The 22,667-nt window shown below is 46.6% G+C and overlaps 1 protein-coding gene across 1 annotated transcript in view; it reads left to right on the forward strand.

Moving 5' to 3' along the window:
* Positions 1-22,667, forward strand: part of LOC144607021 (sodium/iodide cotransporter-like) — a 56,804-nt gene that overhangs the window by 4,049 nt on the left and 30,088 nt on the right. The window contains exons 2-6 of the mRNA XM_078423564.1: positions 5,524-5,589; positions 8,000-8,051; positions 12,455-12,522; positions 13,638-13,792; positions 15,986-16,126. Of these exons, the coding sequence (XP_078279690.1) occupies positions 5,524-5,589; positions 8,000-8,051; positions 12,455-12,522; positions 13,638-13,792; positions 15,986-16,126 (482 nt within the window). The remainder of the gene's footprint in view (positions 1-5,523; positions 5,590-7,999; positions 8,052-12,454; positions 12,523-13,637; positions 13,793-15,985; positions 16,127-22,667) is intronic.

The raw sequence follows: 22,667 nt of genomic DNA on the forward strand, positions 1-22,667 counted from the left end.
AATGGCGGTGCAGGCTCGAAGGGCCGAATGGCCTACTCCTGCACCTATTTTCTATGTTTCTATGTTTCTATGTTAAGCTGTGACCCCTGGTTCTGGACTTCCCCAACATCGGGAACAATCTTCCCGCATCTAGCCTCTCCAACCCCTTAAGAATTTTATATGTTTCAATAAGATCCCCCCTCAGTCTTCTAAATTCCAGCGAATTTCTGGTTGCCTTACTGCAGCAAGGATGTATTTAAGCTGGAGAGGGTGCAGAAAAGATTCACAAGGATGTTGCCAGCACTGGAGAGCTTGAGTTATAAAGAGAAATGGGGTACGCTTAGGCTTTACCTTCTGATAAGTACAGCACACGAACAGGAATGTCGGCCATACCCCTACATTCCATGCATATTTACGTGCCAATCTATAACTCTTAAATGCCATCATCGTATCTATCTCCACCGCCACCTCCAGCAGCATGTTCTTGCCACTCATCATCCTTTGTGTAAAATATTTGCCCTGCACATTTCCTTTAAACCTTGCCTCTCTCATCTTAAAGCTATGCTCTCCAGTATTTGCCATTCCCACCCTGAGATAAGTGTTCTGGCTGTCTGCCATATCTATGCCACTCATCATTTTCTATAATTCCATCAGGTCTCTCTTCAAAGTTCCAGTATTCTAGAGAAAACAATACAAGTCTGTTCAACCTCTCCCTGTAGCTAATACTCCCTAATCCAGGCATCAATCCCTTAATCTCCTCCGCACCCTTTCCAAAGCTTCCACACACATCCTGTAAAGGGGTGACCAGAACTGCTCCATATACATATAAACAATACTCCATGTGTGGCCTAACCAAAGTTCTGTAAATACTCCATGCTCCATACCATATGACTTTTTTACCATTCTATCTATCTGCGTTGCCACTTTAAGGGAGTCATGGATTTGGACCCAAAGACCCCTCAACAGAGATTTATAAATTCATGAGGGTCAGAGGTGGGTGGTCAATCTTTCTCCCAGGGTAGGGTAGTCTAAATTTAAAGGGCTCTTGGAGGGAATTGTATGTCTGACCTGGATCGGGTCAGCACACAAAAACAATCTCGTAGCCTATTGGTGAGTTTCTGAAACAAATTGGTTTATTCAAGGCCTTAACAGTATGCACTGGGGAATACACTAAGAGAAGCATAGTGCTTCACTGACTCCCATTATGTACAAGCTTCTTATACTATGGGATACTATGGGAACAATGGTTACCTGCAGCTTTTACATTGTTGAAATAATTAATATGGCTCATCATTGCCCGTTATTTAGTTTAGAAAAGGCTGAGATATTCCAACCTTGCAGTAGAGGCAGAGGAGTGAGGTTGGAGTGTAAGAGTGTGTCCAGTGGAGGTGGGGTGCAGGGGCTTTGTAGCCAGTTCCACTGCAAGGCTCCTGAGGGAAGTTGGAGTCAGAGGGCAGGCCCAAAGGAGGGCAATCAAAGAACTTGCAAATGCCGCCGAACGGAGCAGTCACTGGCTGTGGCTGAAAAGAAGAGATACTGTCTGGGCTGCCACGTGACCATCTAGAGGCTAACCATAAGACACACACCCAGGGCTGATCACCCTGTGGTGGGCCTGCCTCGACTGAGGGTGTCTTGTGATAAAAGGCCGAAACACCCAGTGACGTTGAGGTACACAACTGAAGATGTGTCTGAATGGTAGCAACATCACCTAGTGGTCACCCCCAAGAACAACACCAGTCAATGGTAGTGCAAACCTTAGGGATTGTAACATCTAGTCCTACTAATCAATCAGATGAGTGTAGTATAGTTTAGTTTATTATTGTCACATGTACCGAGGTACAGTGAAAAGCTTTTTGTTGCGTGATATCCAGTCAACAAAAAGACCATACATGATTACAATCAAGCCCTCTGCAGTGTAAAGATACATGATAAATATCATTTAATGCAAAATAAAGTCCAATAAATATCTCCAGTGAAGTAGATGGGAAGTCAAGACTGCACTCTAGCTGATGAGAGGACAGTTCAGTTGCCTGATAACAGCTGGGAAGTAACTGTCCCTGAATCTTCAACTTCCTATTCACTCGTGAAAATTGACTTTTCTTATCTCATAGAGTCACAGATTCATAGAGTCACATAGCACAGAAACAAGCCCTTCAGCTCACCTTGCCCACACCCACCAAGATGTCTTATCTACATTAATTCCTGTCTAAGACCATCAAGGTTGACCTTGCTCCAATTCAGAATTTTAACTCATGGGCCCGCCCTGTCTTAATGCATAACTATTTTGTTCTAATGGAACAGTGGTCACTGGTCTCACCGACTCTTCTGTCACTTGCCCTTCACAATTACCTGAGAGTAGATCAAGCTTTGCCCTCTCCCTTGTAGGGCCTTCGACGTGTTGCCTAAGGAAATTTTTAATTTCTTGACACTTTCAAGAGTCAAGAGAGTCAAGGGTGTTGTATTGTCATATGTCTCAGATAGAACAATGAAATTCTTATTTGTTTCAAAGTAAGCAAGTCATTTCAACTCATTTGACAAATTCCACCCCATCTAAGCACTTGGCTCCATGACAGTCCCAGTCTATATTGGGAAAGTTAAAATCTACTCTGACAACCTTATTAGTCTTGCAGGTGCCAGCAATCTCCGGGCATATTTGTGCTTTTAATTCCTGTTGACTATTTGGAGGCCTATAGTACACTCCCACAACAAGGTGATGATCCCCTTTTTATTTCACAGCTCCATCCATAATGGCTTTCATAATGGCTGCAATGTCCCAGTTGCACATACCTATCCATACCTTTTACCCATACCCATATCTCCCCTGTAGCACCTGTACCTTGGAATATTAAGCTGCCAGCCCAGTCCCTCTCTTTGCCAGGTCTCTATGACAGCAACAACATGGAATGTGATTGAATAACTGAGTCAACATTTTTGCTGAGGAAGACTGAGAACTTGCCATATAAATGGGTCATATCTAGATTTTTTAGTTTGCTCCAAGTATTATGCCCATGTATCCAACCCAAGAAATTTTTCAAACAATTGGGGTGATGTTTTGAGAACCAAACATAGAGTAGACCCACCATATATTTTATTAAGGAGAATTTATATGTTTTTTCCTCTGACATCATATTCAACACTGGTGAAAGGTCTAAGGTTTAGTTTAATACTGGCACAGTCAATGCTGTTGAATAGGTGCAGCAGTGACTGCTGCCAAGAAGAAACCATCCCAAATAAACCGCTGCTTCTTTGAACAAATAAAACTTCTATGAACTGCTCTTTTGTTGGTTGAACAAAGAAGTACATGTCTGAGTGGCTCTGAGCTGAAAAATGTATGAACCCAAGGTTTGCACTGTGAATGAATTCTTAGGACGGATGTATATAGAACATGGAACAGTACAGCACAAGGACAAACCCTTTGGCTCACAATGTCTGTTCGGATAATGATTCCAAAACCAACTCTTATCTACCTGCACCTGACCTATACCCCTCCATTCCCTGCATACCCAGGTTCCAATCCGAAAGATTCTTAAATCCAGAAAAAAGGAACTGCAGATGCTAGTTTACAAAAAATAAGAGAGATATAGTGTAGTGCTGGACTAACTCAGCAGGTCAGGCAGCATCTCTGGAGAACATGGGTAGGTGATCTTTCAGGCCGGGACCATTCTTCACACTGGTTGTCACAATCACTGTCAGTCTGAAGAAGGGTCCCGACCCAAAGCGTCACCTATTCACGTTCTCTGGAGATGCTGCCTGACCTGCTGAGTTACTCTAGAGTTGCTACCTTACAGCACTTGCAGCGCCAGAGACCCGGGTTCGATCCCGACTACAGGTGCTATCTCTATGGAGTTTGTACGCTCTCCCCGTGACCGCATAGGTTTTCTCCGAGATCTTCGGTTTCCTCCCACACTCCAAAGATGTACAGGTTTGTAGGCTAATTGTCTTGGTATAAGTGTAAATTGTCCCGAGTGTGTGTAGGATAGTGTAAGGGTGTGGGGATCGCTGGGCGGTGCGGACTCGGTGGACAGAAGAGCCTGTTTCCGAGCTGTATCTCTAAACTAAACTAAACTAAACTAAACTCTCACCTTAAAGTTAATGATGAGTCAGTGTCTGAGAGTGTTGGAATCCATCACTTCTCTGATGATTGTGAGCAGACTGTTGGTGAGTGGGATATGCTTTGGCGCTTGCCCTGTGCCGGGTAGATCTAGTCTGTAACTGGGTTGGGACCACCTGGCTGAGGGTTCAGCAGGTTGTGGGGAACGGGTTTCCGTCCCTCAGCCGGGTGTTGCCCAGTGCCCTGGCCTTGCTGTGTCCACTGACATCGGCCATTTGTCAACTGCATATGGAGTGAATGGCATTGGCTGGAGACGGCCCAGTGAAGGTGGGCCTCTCTGGTGTGGGCGGGTTCAATCACTCACTCAATGTTTCTGGCTGAACATGCTGGGAATGCTTCAGCCTTCACGCCAACACTCATTCGGGGCCTGGGGAGAGAGAGAGGGACCTTTGGATCCTTCTCTGTTCATGAGCTGTTCATTTCTTGACCAGATGTTGTGGGATCTCATTTGAGGCTGCAGCTGGAATCTCATCTCTGATGGGGGCTGGAGGCATGAAACCTGAGGTGGGGGAAGATGAACCAAGAGGCAAGGGAGTGGAAATAGGAACCAGCAAAAGGGTGGAGGAAGAAGAGTGATGGACAAGGGGGCAGGTAACATCAGGAAGCAGTCTGATCATCTCCCTATGGAACTCATAGTTTTTGAGTCATACAGCACGAACCAACCCATCCATGCCAACCAAGATACCCCATCAGCCTGTCCCATTTGCCTGCATTTGGTCCATATCCCTCTAAACCTTTCCTAACCATGTACCTGTCCAAATGTCTTTTAAATTCTGTTATAGTACCTACCTCATCAACCTCCTCCGGCAACTCCTTCCATATATCCTCTTAATCTACAATCAAGCCATCCACAGTGTACAGAAACAGAATAACATCAATAACATTTAGTGCAAGATAAAGCCAGTAAAGTCTGATCAAGATAGCCCGAGGGTCTCCAATGAGGTAGATCGTGGTTCAGGAATGCCCTATATAACAGCTGGGGAAGAAACTGTCCCTGAATCTGGCGGTGTGCATTTTCACACTTCTATACTTTTTGTCCGATGGGACAGGGGAGAAGAGGGAATGGCCAGGGTGCAACTGGTCCTTGATTATGCCGGTGGCCTTGCAGTCAATGGAAGGGAGGTTGGTTTGTACGATGGCCTGGGCAGCGTCCGCAACTCTCGGCAATTTCTTGCGCTCTTGGATGGAGCTGTTCTCAAAGAATGCCGGGATGCATCCCGATAAAATGCTTTCTACGGCACAAATATGCTACAGTGATAAATGCTCTTCACCGTACACCCGTGAGCAAAGATAAGCCATTGTCATACTGGTTCATTTCATCTCCACCTGCAGACCTGTTTTGCTCGTGTGGATAAATGTTTCATTTTGTATTGTTCAGGGTGTTTGGAAAATTGCTCCTCCTTATTCCTGGATAAACTGGTTTACTTTTACAGTATCTTGAGCTACGATTCAGCAAGGGCGTACGACTGTGCGGGACATTGCAGTTCTTGGTCGCAACGGTAAGAGTTTCAATTGTAGCTTTCTTTAAATCCAGTTTATTTTCAAATAACTAACAATGGCCAGAACAATGACAACTAGCAATGCCTCTGACAGTCCAAGGGCAGTCAGGGACATGCGGGAAACACTAGTTTTAACTGCAGTGCTCACAACCTGTGAACAAATAAAACTTTCCCCAAAGAGTAAACGGGGCAGCACGGTGGCACAGCGGCAGAGTTGCTGTCTTACAGTCGCAGAGGCCCAGGTTCAATCCTGACTACGGGCACTTGTCTGTACAGAGTTTCCACGTTCTCCCCGTGACCTGCGTGGGTTTTCTTCGGATCTCTGGTTTCCTCCCACACTCCAAAGACGTACAGGTTTGGAGGTTAATTGGCTTGGTATAATTGTAAATTGTCCCTAGTGTGTGTTGGTGTGTGGGGATCACTGGTTGGCGCGGACCTGGTGGGCCGAATGGGCCTGTTTCCACGCTGTACCTCTAAATTAAAATAAACTAAACTAAACCAAAGTAATACGAAGATGGCGTGTCCTGCCACAGGCAACTGATTGGTTTAGATATGTGTCAAGAAAGTATGAATAAACATATAGGAGAAGGAGGAGGTCAGAAAGACCAGGGTCCCATTGGGTTACTTCCTGTTTCGGGCTGGAATATTCCACATAATTCTTCCCAGGATGTTAAAAGGTACGGAGGTAAGTGGACAGGGAACTGGGCTGGAGCAGATGGGATGAGTGGAGCTACACCCAGACAGGCAGAACGGGCTGAATGGTCAATTTGCTTTGTGCACTGCTCCTGAATTCAGGAAGCACTTTGAAACGTGCCTGGATGATCGAAAAAGTGAAGTCTGGAAGCACATTCATCGTTTCCTTCAAAGGGAAGTAACCAATCTCCCCACTCTGTCCCTCGTTTAGTGCTTTGATAAAGTAAACCTCAAAGTCAGAGCCTCTGTTGCTGGACGTCAACTTGCCATTAACCACCCAATGATCTCTCAAGAGTTTCTACCCTAAAAGAGGAATGATTGAGAGGAAAAGCAGGAAAAGGAGGGTGCACTTTACTGAGCCGACAAGAACATGATGGGCCGAGTGGTCTTGTTCATCGATCCAGTGATAGTCTTTGGCAGGGAAACGTCAAATGCCCGTGACCTCAGCATGAGCTCATCATCAAGGGATTCCTCGTGTATTGTCCCTGGTGACTGAAGCATGGTAGTCGTCAATAAGAGCTGACCGAGGAACCCTCCCCAGCTCCTCCTCCCCTCCTCCCCACACATAGGGAACAGTAGCCACGTCTTCCCCCTTCCCTGCCAACATTCCCCCCACCACCATGGGAGCCACATGGCGATTGAATTGAGCAGAAGAGTGCACCAGACCGAAGCCCAAAGAGACACCCCCCCTCTACACCGACGCCACAAACTCTGTCCGTCTCTGTTGGTGTCCAGTCCAGTTGCTCACAGTCCAAAACCGTTGCCGTCGAGTGGGGGTGGCATCCCGGCAGCTTATTCCACATACCCCCACCCTTCCAACCTCACCCCTCATCCCGGCAGCTTATTCCACATACCCCCACCCTTCCAACCTCACCCCTTACATTTTGTTTTTACCAAATTACCAAATTGTACCAAAACCTACCCCTCAGATCTTTAATTTTCTCCCCTCTCACCATAAATCTTTGGTTTCTGGGTCTATGTTCCCCTGGCCTGCGAAAACAATTCTAACTATACAATCATATCTATGCCCTCATAATTATGTAAGCTTGTCTGAGGTCACCCCTCAGCCTCCTACTTTCCAGTGAGAAGAAACCCTGCACATCCAATCTCTCCTCGTGACAACAGCCCTCCAACCCAGGCAACATCCTGGTGAATCTCTCTGCACTCTATTGCTAATCTTGGATTAAAGTTCACCAGAGTTGAAGTGGTTCCAATCTGTGTCTTCACGCCACAGTTCATTAAACCAGGTTTCAAATCCTCCTGATTTCCAAATTCCCATTTCCAGATGAGACAACACAGGAATGGTGGGCGATGGTAGACATAGAGTCAAACAGTTGTGCAACATGGAAACTGGCCCTTTGGCCCAACTTCTTTATGCTGACTGTTGACATATTGGGCTCTTCCCATTTGCCTGCATTTGGCCCACATCCCTCTCAGCCCTTCCAATCTATATATTTGCCCAAATGTATTTTGAAAAGTCAGGAGTTTCCACTCAAAGAGGCAGGGGGAGAGATGGAAATCTCCAGGGTGGGTGTTGGGTTGGATTGGCAGCACATTCCAGGGACAGAGTGAGATCAATAAGACAATGGCCAATGGATTAGGTTTCCATAGATCATGGTCTCCTCATCATCAATGATTCATTGCTTTGATCTGTTGTGGCCCAGTGCTCTCTGCCTTCATTGCCTTTGACTGACCTATTTATTTTTAAACATTGCAGGTCCTTTACACGGGGGTTGTCATTTATGCCCCTGCGCTGATATTAAACCAAGGCAAGTGATGTACCTTCTGTTTCTCATTTACAAATCATAAGATATAGGAGAGGAGGTTACTTCTCCATTCACGAAACACACACAGGTTCAATACGCTCCTCTTTCTACCCTGTTCCCTCAACTTCCTTACAGAGCAGAATGTGGAGAGGTAGATGGAGAGGCGGAGAGGTGGGGAGGTAGAGGGAGAGGTGGGGAGGTGGATGGAGAGATGGAGAGGTGGGGAGGTAGATGGAGAGGCAGAGGAGCTGGGCAGGGGATGCCCGCAGGGATCATGTCCAATTGTACGAGGATTTGATCAGCACAATTGTAGCTGGACCTGCTGCTGATAGAAAGGAAGGTGGAAAAGGAAGTTGTGAGGTCACAAAGGGTTATATTTAGATTAAACAATTGTAAAGGTTTGGCAGGTGAGGTACAATGTAGGTAAATGAAAGATTATCCAGTCTGATAAAGTGTCAATAGCCTCGAGTCACAATGTCAGAGCAATAACCTAGCTTTTAATGTCAACAAGATGAAAAGTTGGTTCTTTACCCGCAGTGCAGTGTGTAATGAACCTGATCTGATAAGGGGACTCGAGGTAAAAGAGCCATTAGGAGGCAGTGATCATAATATGATAAGTTTTACTCTACAAATTGAGAGGGAGAAGGGAAAATTGGAACTGTCAGTATTACAGTATAGCAAAGGGGATTACAGAGGCAGGAGGCAGGAGCTGGCCAGAATTGACTGGAAGGAGGCCCTAGCAGGGAAGACGGTGGAACAGTAATGGCAGGTATTCCTGGGAATAATGCAGAAGTTACAGGATCAATTTATCCCAAAGAGGAGGAAAGATTCCAAGGGGAGTAAGAGACACCCGTGGCTGACAAGGGAAGTCAAGGACAGCATAAAAATAAAAGAGGAGAAGTACAACAAAGCAAAGAAAAGTGGGAAGCCAGAGGATTGGGACTCTTTTAAAAAGCAACAGAAGATGACTAAGAAGGCAATATGGGGAGAAAAGATGAGGTACGAGGGTAAACTAGCCAATAATATAAAGGAGGATAGTAAAAGCTTTTTTAGATATGGAAAGAGGAAAAAAATAGTCAAGGCAAATGTGGGTCCCTTGAAGACAGAAGCGGGGGAATTTATTATGGGGAACAAGGAAATGGCAGACGAGTTGAATCGGTACTTTGGATCTGTCTTCACTAAGGAAGATACAAGCAATCTCCCAGATGTTCTAGTGGCCAGATATCCTAGGGTGACAGAGGAACTGAAAGAAATCCACATTAGGCAGGAAATGGTGTTGGGTAGACTGATGGGACTGAAGGCTGATAAATCCCCAGGGCCTGATGGTCTGCATCCCAGAGTACTTAAGGAGGTGGCGCTAGAAATTGTGAACGCATTGGTGATCATTTTCCAATGTTCTATAGATTCAGGATCAGTTCCTGTGGATTGGTGGGTAGCTAATGTTGTCCCACTTTTTAAGAAAGGAGGGAGAGAGAAAACGGGAAATTATAGACCAGTTAGTCTGACATCAGTGGTGGGGAAGATGCTGGAGTCAATTATAAAAGACGAAATTGCGGAGCATTTGGATAGTAGTAACAGGATTGTTCCGAGTCAGCATGGATTTACGAAGGGGAAATCATGCTTGACTAATCTTCTGGAATTCTTTGAGGATGTAACTAGGAAAATTGACAGGGGAGAGCCGGTGGATGTGGTGTACCTTGACTTTCAGAAAGCCTTTGACAAGGTTCCACATAGGAGATTAGTGGGCAAAATTAGAGCACATGGTATTGGAGGTAGGGTACTGACATGGATAGAAAATTGGTTAACAGACAGAAAGCAAAAAGTGGGGATAAATGGGTCCCTTTCAGAAAGGCAGGCAGTAACTAGTGGGGTACCGCAAGGCTCGGTGCTGGGACCGCAGCTATTTACTTGGATGAAGAAATTATAAGTACCATTAGCAAATTTGCAGATGATACAAAGCTGGGTGGTAGTGTGAACTGTGGGAAAGATGCTATGAGGTTGCAGGGTGACTTGGACAGGTTGTTTGAGTGGGCGGATGCATGGCAGATGTAGTTTAATGTGGATAAATGTGAGGTTATCCACTTTGGTGGTAAGAATAGGAAGGCAGAGTATTATCTGAATGGTGTCAAGTTAGGAAAAGGGGACGTACAACGAGATCTGGGTGTCCTAATGCATCAGTCACTGAAAGGAAGCATGCAGGTACAGCAGGCAGTGAAGAAAGGCAATGGAATGTTGGCCTTCATAACAAGAGGAGTTGAGTATAGGAGCAAAGAGGTCCTTCTGCAGTTGTACAGGGCCCTAGTGAGACCGCACCTAGAGTACTGTGTGCAGTTTTGGTCTCCAAATTTGAGGAAGGATATTCTTGCTATTGAGGGCGTGCAGTGTAGGTTTACTAGGTTAATTCCCGGAATGGCGGGACTGTCATATGTTGAAAGACTGGAGCGACTAGGCTTGTATACACTGGAATTTAGTAGGATGAGAGGAGACCTTATCGAAACGTATAAGATTATTAAGGGGCACGTTAAAGGCAGGAAACATGTTCCCAGTGTTGGGGGAGTCCAGAACAAGGGGCCACAGTTTAAGGATAAGGGGTAGGCCATTTAGAACTGAGATGAGGAAAAACTTTTTCAGTCAGAGAGTTGTGAATCTGTGGAATTCTCTGCCTCAGAAGGCAGTGGAGGCCAATTCTCTGAATGCATTTAAGAAAGAGCTAGATAGAGCTCTTAAGGATAGCGGAGTCAGGGGGTATGGGGAGAAGGCAGGAACGGGGTACTGGTTGAGAATGATCAGCCATGATCACATTGAATGTCGGTGCTGGCTCGAAGGGCCGAATGGCCTACTCCTGCACCTATTATCTATTATCTATTGTCTATTGTCTATTGTGCAAATGTCCCAATCCAATAACACGGGGACTTCCAAATTCACAAGTTCATGTCTGAGTGAGCCCGGCATTTATTAATCATGCTTTAAACACTTGTCATTGAGGGCTTTCCGCTTCTCCCTTTACCTTAATTGCAAGGCAATAGAAGCATGACCAACAGCCATGTTATGGACAAAACAACCCCATTTTAACCCTTTGTGTAACCCTTCATTACTAACCCCACTACTCTGGCTGCTGTTGATATTTGACGCTCACTGGCACTTGTGGGTTGAAGGTCTGGAGATGGCGTCTGGCTCATTTCCTCTTCCTCGCCACACTACAGGGTGAAGCTGTTCTCTCTGCAGTCTCATATCTCTGAAATTGCCTCAAACCTACCCTACTCCAAGAATCTTCCAGCAATATTCCATTGTCTGCAGCCTACAGTCGTACGCTGGTTTGATTCTATGACTTGCACACAATGACGCAAATGATCGAACTTTATTTAAAACACAAAGTGCTGGAGAAACTCAACTGGTCAGGCAGCTTCTGTGGAAGGAATGGACAAGTGGCATTTCTTCAGACTGATTGCAGTCAGAGGGAGAAAGCTGGAAAAGAGATGAGGGAGGGTCAAAGCTTGGCAAGTAATAGGTGGATGCAGAAGGATTGGGATTTGAATTGACAGCTGGCATAGGCTAAAGATGAAAAGCAGACAAAAGTAAGGAAAAAAGAGTGAAATGTAAAGCCAGAGGGAGGGATATAGATGGAAGTGGATGGCAGTGGGGGGAGGGGTGGGGTAGTAGGAAAAATGGGTTGTGGAAGGGTACACTAGAAAGAAAAGGAGGGAAATGAGGTCGTTTTTACTTAAATTTGAGAGTTCAATGTTTATACCAAGAGCAATATGAGGTGCTGTTCCTCCAGTTGGCGTGTGGCCTCACTCTGGCAATGGACAAGTCCCAGGACAGAAAGGTCAGTATGGCAATGGATAGTTGAGTTAAAATGTTTAGTAACCAGGAGATCCAGCAGACCTGGGTGGATCGAGCGCAAGTGTTCGACGAAATGGTAATCCAATCTACGTTTGGTCTTGCCGATGTACAAGATGATTGATAGCCAAGGCCATTGTGTTGTATTGTAGCATCAGTTGGGTTGCAGACTGGATAGGAAGCTTCCATTATGTTGCTGTCCAACAACGGTTGTGACCGGGTGTCTTGACCAACTGCAATCCTTGTGGTGAAGTTGCTCCAGGAGGACATGGATGGTGAGAGATCCAGCGCATAAACACTGCAATGGCACATGGATGGCAAATCTTTATAAAATTCTTGGAAGAAAATAGGTCACGCAATGCCTCTATTTCATTATAGATGCCAGTAAAATTGGATAGACTCGTGTTTATTTTCTTACTTACAATAGAAAACAATGGCAATGTGAAATGGAAGAGTATTAAGTATCTCTCCTTTGAGAGAATATTGCGTGGTTGGGATGTTGGTTGACTGTCCTCGCTCGCCCTGTGATAATCACTCTCACCCTGATGTGCATTATTCTCTTTCAGTTACTGAGCTGAACATTTGGGTTTCCCTGTTATCTACAGGAATCATCTGCACATTCTACACAACTGTGGTTAGTACAAACGGCTCACATGTAAACCTGCAGCACTGTGGTTACGGTCCCTTTGCAGTGAGCTACGCATACTTCCCAGTGCTCATGTTGACACTGTGAACCCTGGGCATCCTCCATCTGGGATAACCATCTAAAACTGGAGGGCAGAGGTTTAAGGTGAGAAGGAGGATGGTTAACGGGGATCTGGGAGAGGTTCATTTTCAACACAGAGTAGTTGACATCTGGAATGAACTGCCAGAGGAGGTGGGGGCAGGACCATGAATAGCATTCAAGAGGCAACTGGACAGGTACTAAATTAGCAGGGCACAGAGGGATGCACAATTTATACAGGCAAGTGGGATCAATATTGATGGGCATAGTAGTTAGCATGGATTCAGTGGGTCAAATGGTCTGTTTCTGTGCTGTCGAACACTGTATCACTATAATTGATTTGTCATCCACTTATGTTAGCAAAAGTAACTTCTAACTTCCTGCATCTTACATGTTTCCCACTTTCACCCCAGGTACTTTGGGTCTGATTGCTGGGGTCAGGCAGTTGCCCCACGGCCCCATCACACCTGACCCTTTAGCTAGAGAACTAACTTTTCTCCCTTCGCCTTATTAGTTCCCTGAAACGTCCTGAAAACCAATCATTATTATTTCTTAATCCTGTTAAAATCCAGGGAAGATGCATTTGTTTGCAGAATCTCTCTTTGTAATCTAACTAGTCCGCACACCACAGCTGGTCAGGAGCAGTGAGGTGTCAGAGTGATTCTCCTTGTTCTATCAGGTGGTATGGTGTCCAGAAATGATCCAGGTCCTCCTGCCGCTGTCTAACCCAGGAGTGTAACCTCAAGCCTTAGACTTCAGCCCTTTGGAAGGTGCAATGCTCCAGTGGTCATTTTAATTACTACTTGTGTTCAGCACTGTCGTGTTTTGTGAACAGGAACGTCCAGATCCCTCTGACCACCACTGCTTCTAGCTTTTCACTATTTTGCAGGCTCTTTGTTTTACCCTTTGGTCCAAAGGGATGAAATATTTAATTACATTAATTAATTAACTTGTTTGTCAAGTATGGATTGCTGTTGCTAACTGGCTACTCACATGCCATCATTAACCTCCACTTTGATCTCCAGGGTGGGATGAAGGCTGTGATCTGGACTGACATCTTTCAAGTCATCATCATGATGTCTGGCTTTGTTGCTGTCATCATCCGGGGCACCTATTTAGCAGGAGGAGTGGGCAAAGTTCTGGAGAGTGCGTACAATGGGTCCAGGATCAATTTCGGAGAGTAAGAGATGCCTTTGCTACTGAAACTACCTGTGGGAATACCTGCAACTCTTCACAACTCGAGCAGTTTGCTCACTAAACCTGACGAGGGGTGACACTCAGTGCTTCCTGACTGGCAAAGGATTAAAGATTGAAAAATTACAGATTAGAGATTGTCATGTACACCAGGGTACAATATGATACTGTAATGATAAACACACCAATAAATACAATAAAAGCATAACAAAAGAATGGTGCAAATTTGTGGTGCTAAAATTGAGCAGTGCAAATTAATTTTAAAATATAATGATGGATAACTAGTGAGGTAGAGATAAGGGCAAGAGTACGTGGCAGGAAGGTCTGGTGGCAGCAAGGTGCACAGTGGTAGAGCTGCTGCCTTACAGCACCAGAGACAATAGACAATAGGTGCAGGAGGAGGCCATTTGGCCCTTCGAGTCAGCACCGCCATTCAATGTGATCATGGCTGATCATTCTCAATCAGTACCCCGTTCCTGCCTTCTCCCCATACCCCGTGACTCTACTAACCTTAAGAGCTCTATCTAGCTCTCTCTTGAATGCATTCAGAGAATTGGCCTCCACTGCCTTCTGAGGCAGAGAATTCCACAGATTCACAACTCTCTGACTGAAAAAGTTTTTCCTCATCTCAGTTCTAAATGGCCTACCCCTTATTCTTAAACTGTGGCCCCTTGTTCTGGACTCCCCCAACATTGGGACCATGTTTCCTGCCTCTAATGTGTCCAACCCCTTAATAATCTTATACGTTTCGATAAGATCTCCTCTCATCCTTCTAAATTCCAGTGTATACAAGCCTAGTCGCTCCAGTCTTTCAACATATGACAGTCCCGCCATTCCAGGAATTAACCTAGTGAACCTACCAGAGATCCGTTTCCATCCTGACTACGGGAGCTTGTCTGTACAAAGTTTGTACGTTCGCCCCGTGACCTGCATGGGTTTTCTCCGGGATCTCCGGTTTGCTCCCACACTCTAATGACGTACAGGTTTGTAGGTTAATTGGCTTGGTATAATTGTAAATTATCCCTAGTGTGTGTTGGATAGCGTGAGTGTGCAGGGATCACTGGTTGGCACGGACTCAGTGGGCCGAAGGGACTGCTTCCGTGTTACATCTCGAAACAAAACTAAACACTCCGGGAATGGGGTGTGAAAGGTGATTAGTACAGGAATGCTGGAACTGCCCCAGAGGCTACCTTTGTGAGGATTTATTTTGCCAGATTGCTCCTTCCCATTCCGTAGCATTTGCCCACGCTGCTTTACAATCACACACATAAATGTTAAGTCTCCTTGGATCTCCCTGCATGTAGCTCTTCACCATTTTAAAGATATTTGGCTCTGACCACAAGTGCCATGGGATGGAACTAGGCTAGGACAGATAACAAGCGAATTGGGCACTGGGCAATGTCCATGGGGCATCTTACCTGATACCAACTTACCTGATATTGGGCAGGGACAATACAATTTATCCACAGTCTAAAATGACATGGAGTACAAGACTCAGGGAGGCATGTTGCAGCTGTATAAAACTTTAGTTGGGCCACATTTGGAGTATTATGCACAATTCTGGTTGCCTCAATTCCCTCTAGCGTGTAGGGATTGAATGCGAAAGTGGGATAAAATAGAACTAGTGTGAATGGTGATCAATGGTCAGCATGGTCTTGGTGGGCTGAAGGGCTGATCTTTGCACTGTATCTTGGAATCAATCAATTACAGGAAATATGTGCAGGCTTTGGAGAGGGGGAGAAAAAGGTTCACGGGAATGCTGCCTATAGACAGCATTTACACTAGGGAGAGGTTGGGCAAAATTGGATTGTTTTCTCTGGAGAATTGGAGGCTGAATGGAAACCTGATAGAAGTAAATAAAATCATGAAGGGCGTAGATGGGTAGAGTTTTTATCTCCCAGGGTAGAAATGTCAAACTCAAGAGGACATAGCTTTAAGGTCAGAGGTGGAAGTTGGGAAGTTATCAAGGCTTGGACATGGGAGGAGTTGAAGTACATGTCGCAACCAGGAAAATAGAGGAGGTCACGGCCGTGCGCTTCGCAAGTGGTGACTTTTAACGGAAGTCTCCTTGTCCTCCTCCTGGTTCCTTTAGTTTCCCTCAGTGACCACCTGATGTGACACCGAGCTTATTGTGTTGACTTAACCTTGACTTGCACATTCATGGAAATCCTCTGCTTAGTTTTGATCCAGATCCCAGGAGACGCTATACGTTCTGGACGTTTGTTGTGGGTGGGACGGTGATGTGGCTATCGATGTACGGGGTCAACCAGTCCCAGGTCCAGCGCTACTTCGCTTGCAAAACAGAGAACCAAGCTCGTCTGTAAGTTTGGCAGCAGAAGGGGCATGAGCTTGCCCGAGTATTTGGGGACATGGAGGGGGGAAGGAACATGGAAAGACACCCAGATGTCTTGTACTTCAGACAGGTGCTTTCTCAGATACGCATTGGGGTATCCTATTGGGGGGCACAGTGACAGAGAGGTAGAGTTGCTACCTTACAGCGCCAGAGACCTGGAATCCATCCTGACCATGGATGTTGTCTGTACAGAGTTTGTCCTCCTTGTCCTCCTCAGACAAAGTCTCCTTGTCCTCCTCGTGACCGCGTAGGTTTTCTCTGGTAGTTCCGGTCTCACACATTCCAAAGACGGACAGGTTTAGAATCATAGTCATCGAGTGATACACTGTGGAAACAGGCCCTTCAGCCCAACGCCCATACTGGCCAACAAGTCCCAGCTGCACTAGTCCCACCTACCTGCGTTTGCATCCAAACTTGTCCTATCCATGTACCTGTCTAACTGTTTCTTAAATGTTGGGGTAATCTAACCCTCAACTACCTCCTCTGGCAGCTTGTTCCAAACACCCACCACCCTTTGTGTGAAAAAGTTATCCCTCAGATTCCTATTAAATCTTTTCACCTTCACCTTGAACCTATGACCTCTGGTCCTCGATTCCCCTACTCTGGGCAAGAGATTCTGTGCATCTACCCGATTTATTCCTCTCATGATTTTATACACCTCTATATGATCACCCCTCATCCCCCTGCGCTCCAAGGAATAGTGGCCCAGCCTACTCAAAGTATTTTTTACACGCAGAGTGCAGTGGGAGCTTGCCAGTGCTGCCAAGAGTGGAGGAAGAGGCATGTTATGATAATGGTATCGCAGAGGCATTTAGATGGGCGCATGAACAGGCAGGGATAGAGGGGTGTGGATCACCGACAAGCAGAAAAGACTAGTTTAATGTTGTATTATGGTTGGTGCAGACGTGTGGGCTGAAAGGTTTATTTCTGTACTCTACTGCTCTCCAAAGTCAAGAAGTCATGTTGCAGCATTAGAGGACTTCAGTGACACTGCATTTGTAGTATTGTGTGCAGTTCTGGTCGCCCCATTATAGGACGATAGACACAAAATGCTGGAGTAACTCAACGGGACAGGCAGCATCTCTGGAGAGAAGGAATGGGTGATGTTTTGGGTCGAGACCCTTCTTCAGACGGATGTCAGGGGAGAGGGAGATACATAGATAAGGAAGTGTAAGGTGTGAAAATAAGACCAAGGGAATGGAAATCAAAGAAAATGTTGGCTGGGAGTTAGCTGCTTTTTTTTGTCTCTGTTCAAAACAAACAGAGATAAATTGTAGTCGGAGACAGTGTGGTCGGAGAACTGGGAAGGGGGAGGGGGAGGGGTGGAGAGAGAGGGAAAGCAAAGGTTACTTGAAGTTAGAGAAGTCAATGTTCATACCGCTAGGCTGCTCAAGCGAAATATGAGGTGCTGTTCCTCCAATTTGCACCTGCAGCATTATAGGAAGGATGTGGAGTCTTTGGAGAAGGTACAGAAGTTACCAGTGTGCTGCCTGGATAACAGGGTATTACCGATAAGGATAAGTTAGACTGTGAACTGGTCATGGAATAAGAATGACAACTCCCAGCATGTGCGTGGCTGAGAATTTGTGTGGATCCCGTGGCTTCAGGGAGATCAGCGGAAAGTTGTACCAGAGGGCTCTTCCTGGGGACAAGGAGATTGATGTTCCCGTGCTCTGGTCTACGCACACCGCACTGGATGCTGCTCTCTGGCTGGCTCTGGGTCTTCAGGATGTTCTGCAGTGAGAGCGCATTTGAACTTGCGTTACCACCCCAGGGCACCCAGAGGTATAAACAAGCGGTAATGCTCTTTTCAGCAAGGAAGAAATTCAACAAGCAAAATGGCAAACTGCACACCTCAGGGTATTCACCAAATCTACAGTATTTGTTTTGTGACATTGTGGGCAGCACAGTGGCGCAGCAGTAGAGTTGTTGCCTTACAGCACCAGAGACCCGGGTTCGATCCTGACTATGCGTTCTGTTTGAACGTTCTCGCAGGCTTTCTCCGGGTGCTCCGGTTTCCTCCCGCATTCCAAAGATGTGCAGATTTGTAGGTTAACTGGCTTCTGTAAATTGTCCGCAGTGTGTAGGGTAGAACTAGTGTGTGGGTGATCACTGGTCGGCTCGGACCCGGTGGGCCGAAGGGCCTGTTTCCACGCTGTTTCTCTAAACTAAACTTAACTTGACGTGAGGCAAGGGATAAGTATTGGGCAGGACGTTGGGAGAAATCCTCTGTTAATGCCTTCAACCCGTGGAGGACGCACTACACCCGTCAGTTCTCTGCTCGCCATTCAAACGGATCCATGTTAATATTTGAAAGCCCCACAAAGGCTGAATGGGGCTCCTGTTCTACACTGACTGCCACCTGTCCAGGCCCCGCTGGGAATCAAACCTTTCTCCGCTTGGAGGGGCGGGAATGGCAAGCTGGCCTGTAACCCGATCTCGGCATTGCTCATTCTCCGTACAAACACCAAACATTCCTTCAGAGCCTTGAGCAGCTCTCAGTATCTGGCCATCCACATTGGCTAGCTGCCGTTGCTAAGCTCTTGTCGAGCACATTAATTGACTCTGTGTCGCAGAAGCTTTCAGGGGTGATAACCTTTGACCCGTGCACCAAGTGTTGGTCCAGCACCAAACACTGCAGGCACTGGAGGGAAACGAGCTGTAAAGACCCCTGACGTACCTCATCACGAACTTCCCTTTCATTCCCCGTTACTTGTCTACTTGTTCCTTTCTCAAGCACCAGGTCAGGCTTTCACAGGCTTTGCGTGGGCAGGAAATCAAGCAGCTGTGGAGAAACCATAGCCCTTTGTTGCATCTGAAAGGTTTGAGAGCAACTGAGGAGTGCTACCCACACATTATTCCTTTCCTTCCATTTAACTGCTACACATTTCAATAATCCACCCGAGGACAAGCATGTTGAATAACGGACAGAAAATGAGGACGATTTGCCTCAAAGTTCAATGGAAAATCAATGTCTTTATGGTGCAATATTCATTGCTGAGTCAACTTGAGTAATTGGAAAAATTCAACCAGGAAACTTTGGGGCGGCACAGTGACACAGCGGTGGGCTTGCTGCTTTATAATGCCAGAGACCCAAATTCAATCCTGCCTACGGGTTCTGTCTATACGAAGTTTGCATGTTCTCCCCATGGCCACGTGGGTTTTCCCTGGGTGCTCTGGTTTTTCTCCCACCCTTCAAAGACGGGCAGGTTTGTAAGTTAATCGGCTTTGGTTAAAATTGTCAATTGTCCATCGTGGGTAGGATAGTGCTAGTTTACAGACTCCATGGGCTGAAGGGCCTGTTCTGCACTTTCTCTAAAGCATCTCTAAAGTATCTCTTAAGTCTAAAGTCTAACGTTCTAGCATGAGTCTCTGTCGTGACCCCAACTCATTCTAGACAGAAGAGCTTGCACCAGTTTGCTCTGGCAAGGTCATCACTGAGCAGTCCTGGGAAAAAGTGCTGGGTACTTGGACCAGCTTGTCCATGAGGAACCCAGATGCGCAACACTAGCCTGGAAGGATGCAGTTAAGTTTTATATCCAAACGTTTGGCTCAATCCACACTGAGATGACCACTCACTGATGTCCAATGTGCTCTCACACTCCCTGCCTGGGAATGCCAGCACTGAGCTCCAAGAGTTTTGTTCAGATTGGTTCATTATTGTCATGCATACCGAGGTACAGTGAAAAGCTTTTGTTTACATGCCATCCAGTCACCAAAAAGACTATACATGATTACAATGAAGCCATCCACAGTGTACAGATGCAGGATAAAGGGTATAGACAATAGACAATAGGTGCAGGAGTAGGCCATTCAGCCCTTCGAGCCAGCACCGCCATTCAATGCGATCATGGCTGATCACTCTCAATCAGTACCCCGTTCCTGCCTTCTCCCCATACCCCCTCACTCCGCTATCCTTAAGAGCTCTATCCAGCGCTCTCTTGAAAGCATCCAACGAACTGGCCTCCACTGCCTTCTGAGGCAGAGAATTCCACACCTTCACCACTCTCTGACTGAAAAAGTTCTTCCTCATCTCCGTTCTAAATGGCCTACCCCTTATTCTTAAACTGTGACCCCTTGTTCTGGACTCCCCCAACATTGGGAACATGTTTCCTGCCTCTAATGTGTCCAATCCCCTAATGATCTTATATGTTTCAATAAGATCCCCCCTCATCCTTCTAAATTCCAGTGAATACAAGCCCAATCGCTCCAGCCTTTCAACATACGACAGTCCCGCCATTCCGGGAATTAACCTAGTGAACCTACGCTGCACGCCCTCCATAGCAAGAATATCCTTCCTCAAATTTGGAGACCAAAACTGCACACAGTACTCCAGGTGCGGTCTCACCAGGGCCCGGTGCAACTGTAGAAGGACCTCTTTGCTCCTATACTCAACTCCTCTTGTTACGAAGGCCAACATTCCATTGGCTTTCTTCACTGCCTGCTGTACCTGCATGCTTCCTTTCATTGACTGATGCACTAGGACACCCAGATCTCGTTGAACTCCCCCTCCTCCTAACTTGACACCATTCAGATAATAATCTGCCTTTCTATTCTTACTTCCAAAGTGAATAACCTCACACTTATCTACATTAAACTGCATCTGCCATGTATCCGCCCACTCACACAACCTGTCCAAGTCACCCTGCAGCCTTATTGCATCTTCCTCACATTTCACACTACCCCCCAGCTTAGTATCTGCAAATTTGCTAATGGTACTTTTAATCCCTTCATCTAAGTCATTAATGTATATCGTAAATAGCTGGGGTCCCAGCATCGAACCTTGCGGTACCCCCTGGTCACTGCCTGCCATTCCGAAAGGGACCCATTTATCCCCACTCTTTGCTTTCTGTCTGTCAACCAATTTTCTATCCATGTCAGTACCCTACCCCCAATACCATGTGCCCTAATTTTGCCCACTAATCTCCTATGTGGGACCTTGTCGAAGGCTTTCTGAAAGTCGAGGTACACCACATCCACTGACTCTCCCCTGTCAATTTTCCTAGTTACATCCTCAAAAAATTCCAGTAGATTTTGTTGTACTTCGTGGTCCGGTACCTGTTGTACCTTTAGTGACCCTGGAAAGACCACAAGTACACGTGTGTAAAAGGTTACATTGCTGGAGCTCAACTCCAGGCTGTTTATTCCGTGGCCACCTGCATCCAGAGTGACCGCCTAATCACACCAATCACTTATATGCACAGGCATACAAAGTAGTCCTTGGATACACAAAGTAGTCCCAGCAATATCACAACATCCCCCTTGTCTTATATATTACAACATCCCCCTTGTCTTATATAAAATTGTTTTCTTTACCATTCGAGGGCTAAAATATATTTAACAAACAAAACCAAAACACCATTGCTTTTTGCAAACAAAACCAATAACACAACTAAACACAATTAAACACAATTGCTTTTTTTCGCCATCATGGTGGTCACTCCTCTGCGGAATTTCACTCATCTCCGGGTGGTCACTCATCTCCGGGTGGTCACTCACTCCGTGTGGTCACTCCACAGATATATACATTTATACAAAAACATCAAATATAATACATTAAGCTTTCATTACACCGATCACTACACAGGTCATTAAACACAAAATATTCATTTTGTTCCATATCTTCCCCTCAAGAAGACGTGCTGTGTAGATCAAACGTAATGAAGGCTCTAGATGCTCCACCACCATGATTTGCCTGCCACTGCTGGCCTCCCACTGCTGGACTGGCACTGCTGGGTTGGCACTGCTGGGCTCCCACTGCTGGGTTGGCACTGCTGGGCTCCCACTGCTGGGCTGGCACTGCTGGGCTCCCACTACTGGGTTGGCACTGCTGGGCTGGCACTGCTGGGCTCCCACTGCTGGGCTCCCACTGCTGGGCTCAAAGGTGCTACCGGCAGCTGCCGTGCAATTCCAACGCGCTGCCGCTGCCTCGGGCCCAGGGCCGTCCCGACTCTACGGTCGACGCACCTGGGTGAGTATTTAGTGCCTCGGCCTTACCGGCCGCCGCACCTCCGCGGGTGGTCGGTCCCTCCGGTCGCCGACCCCCTCCGGTCGCCGCACACCTCCGTGGGTGTCAGCCTCCCCCGGTCGCCGCACACCTCCGTGGGTGTCGGTCTTACCGGTCGCCGCACACCTCCGTGGGTGTCGGTCTTCCCCGGTCACCGCACATTACAATGCTGGAGCTCAACTCCAGGCTGTTTATTCCGTGGTCGGGTCTCCCGGTCTCCTATAGTTGCCGCACACCTCCATGGGTGTCGGTCTTCCCCGGTCACCGCACATCTCCGTGTGTGTCGGGTCTCCCGGTCTTCCCCGGTCACCGCACATCTCCGTGTGTGTCGGGTCTCCCAGTCTTCCCCTGTTGCCGCACACCTCCATGGGTGTCGGTCTTCCCCGGTCACCGCACATTACAATGCTGGAGCTCAACTCCAGGCTGTTTATTCCGTGGTCATCTGGATCCAGAGTGACCGCCTAATCACACCAATCACTTATATACACAGGCATACAAAGT

This window comes from Rhinoraja longicauda, chromosome 28, assembly GCF_053455715.1.
Source record: "Rhinoraja longicauda isolate Sanriku21f chromosome 28, sRhiLon1.1, whole genome shotgun sequence".
NCBI classification, from domain to species: domain Eukaryota; kingdom Metazoa; phylum Chordata; class Chondrichthyes; order Rajiformes; family Arhynchobatidae; genus Rhinoraja; species Rhinoraja longicauda.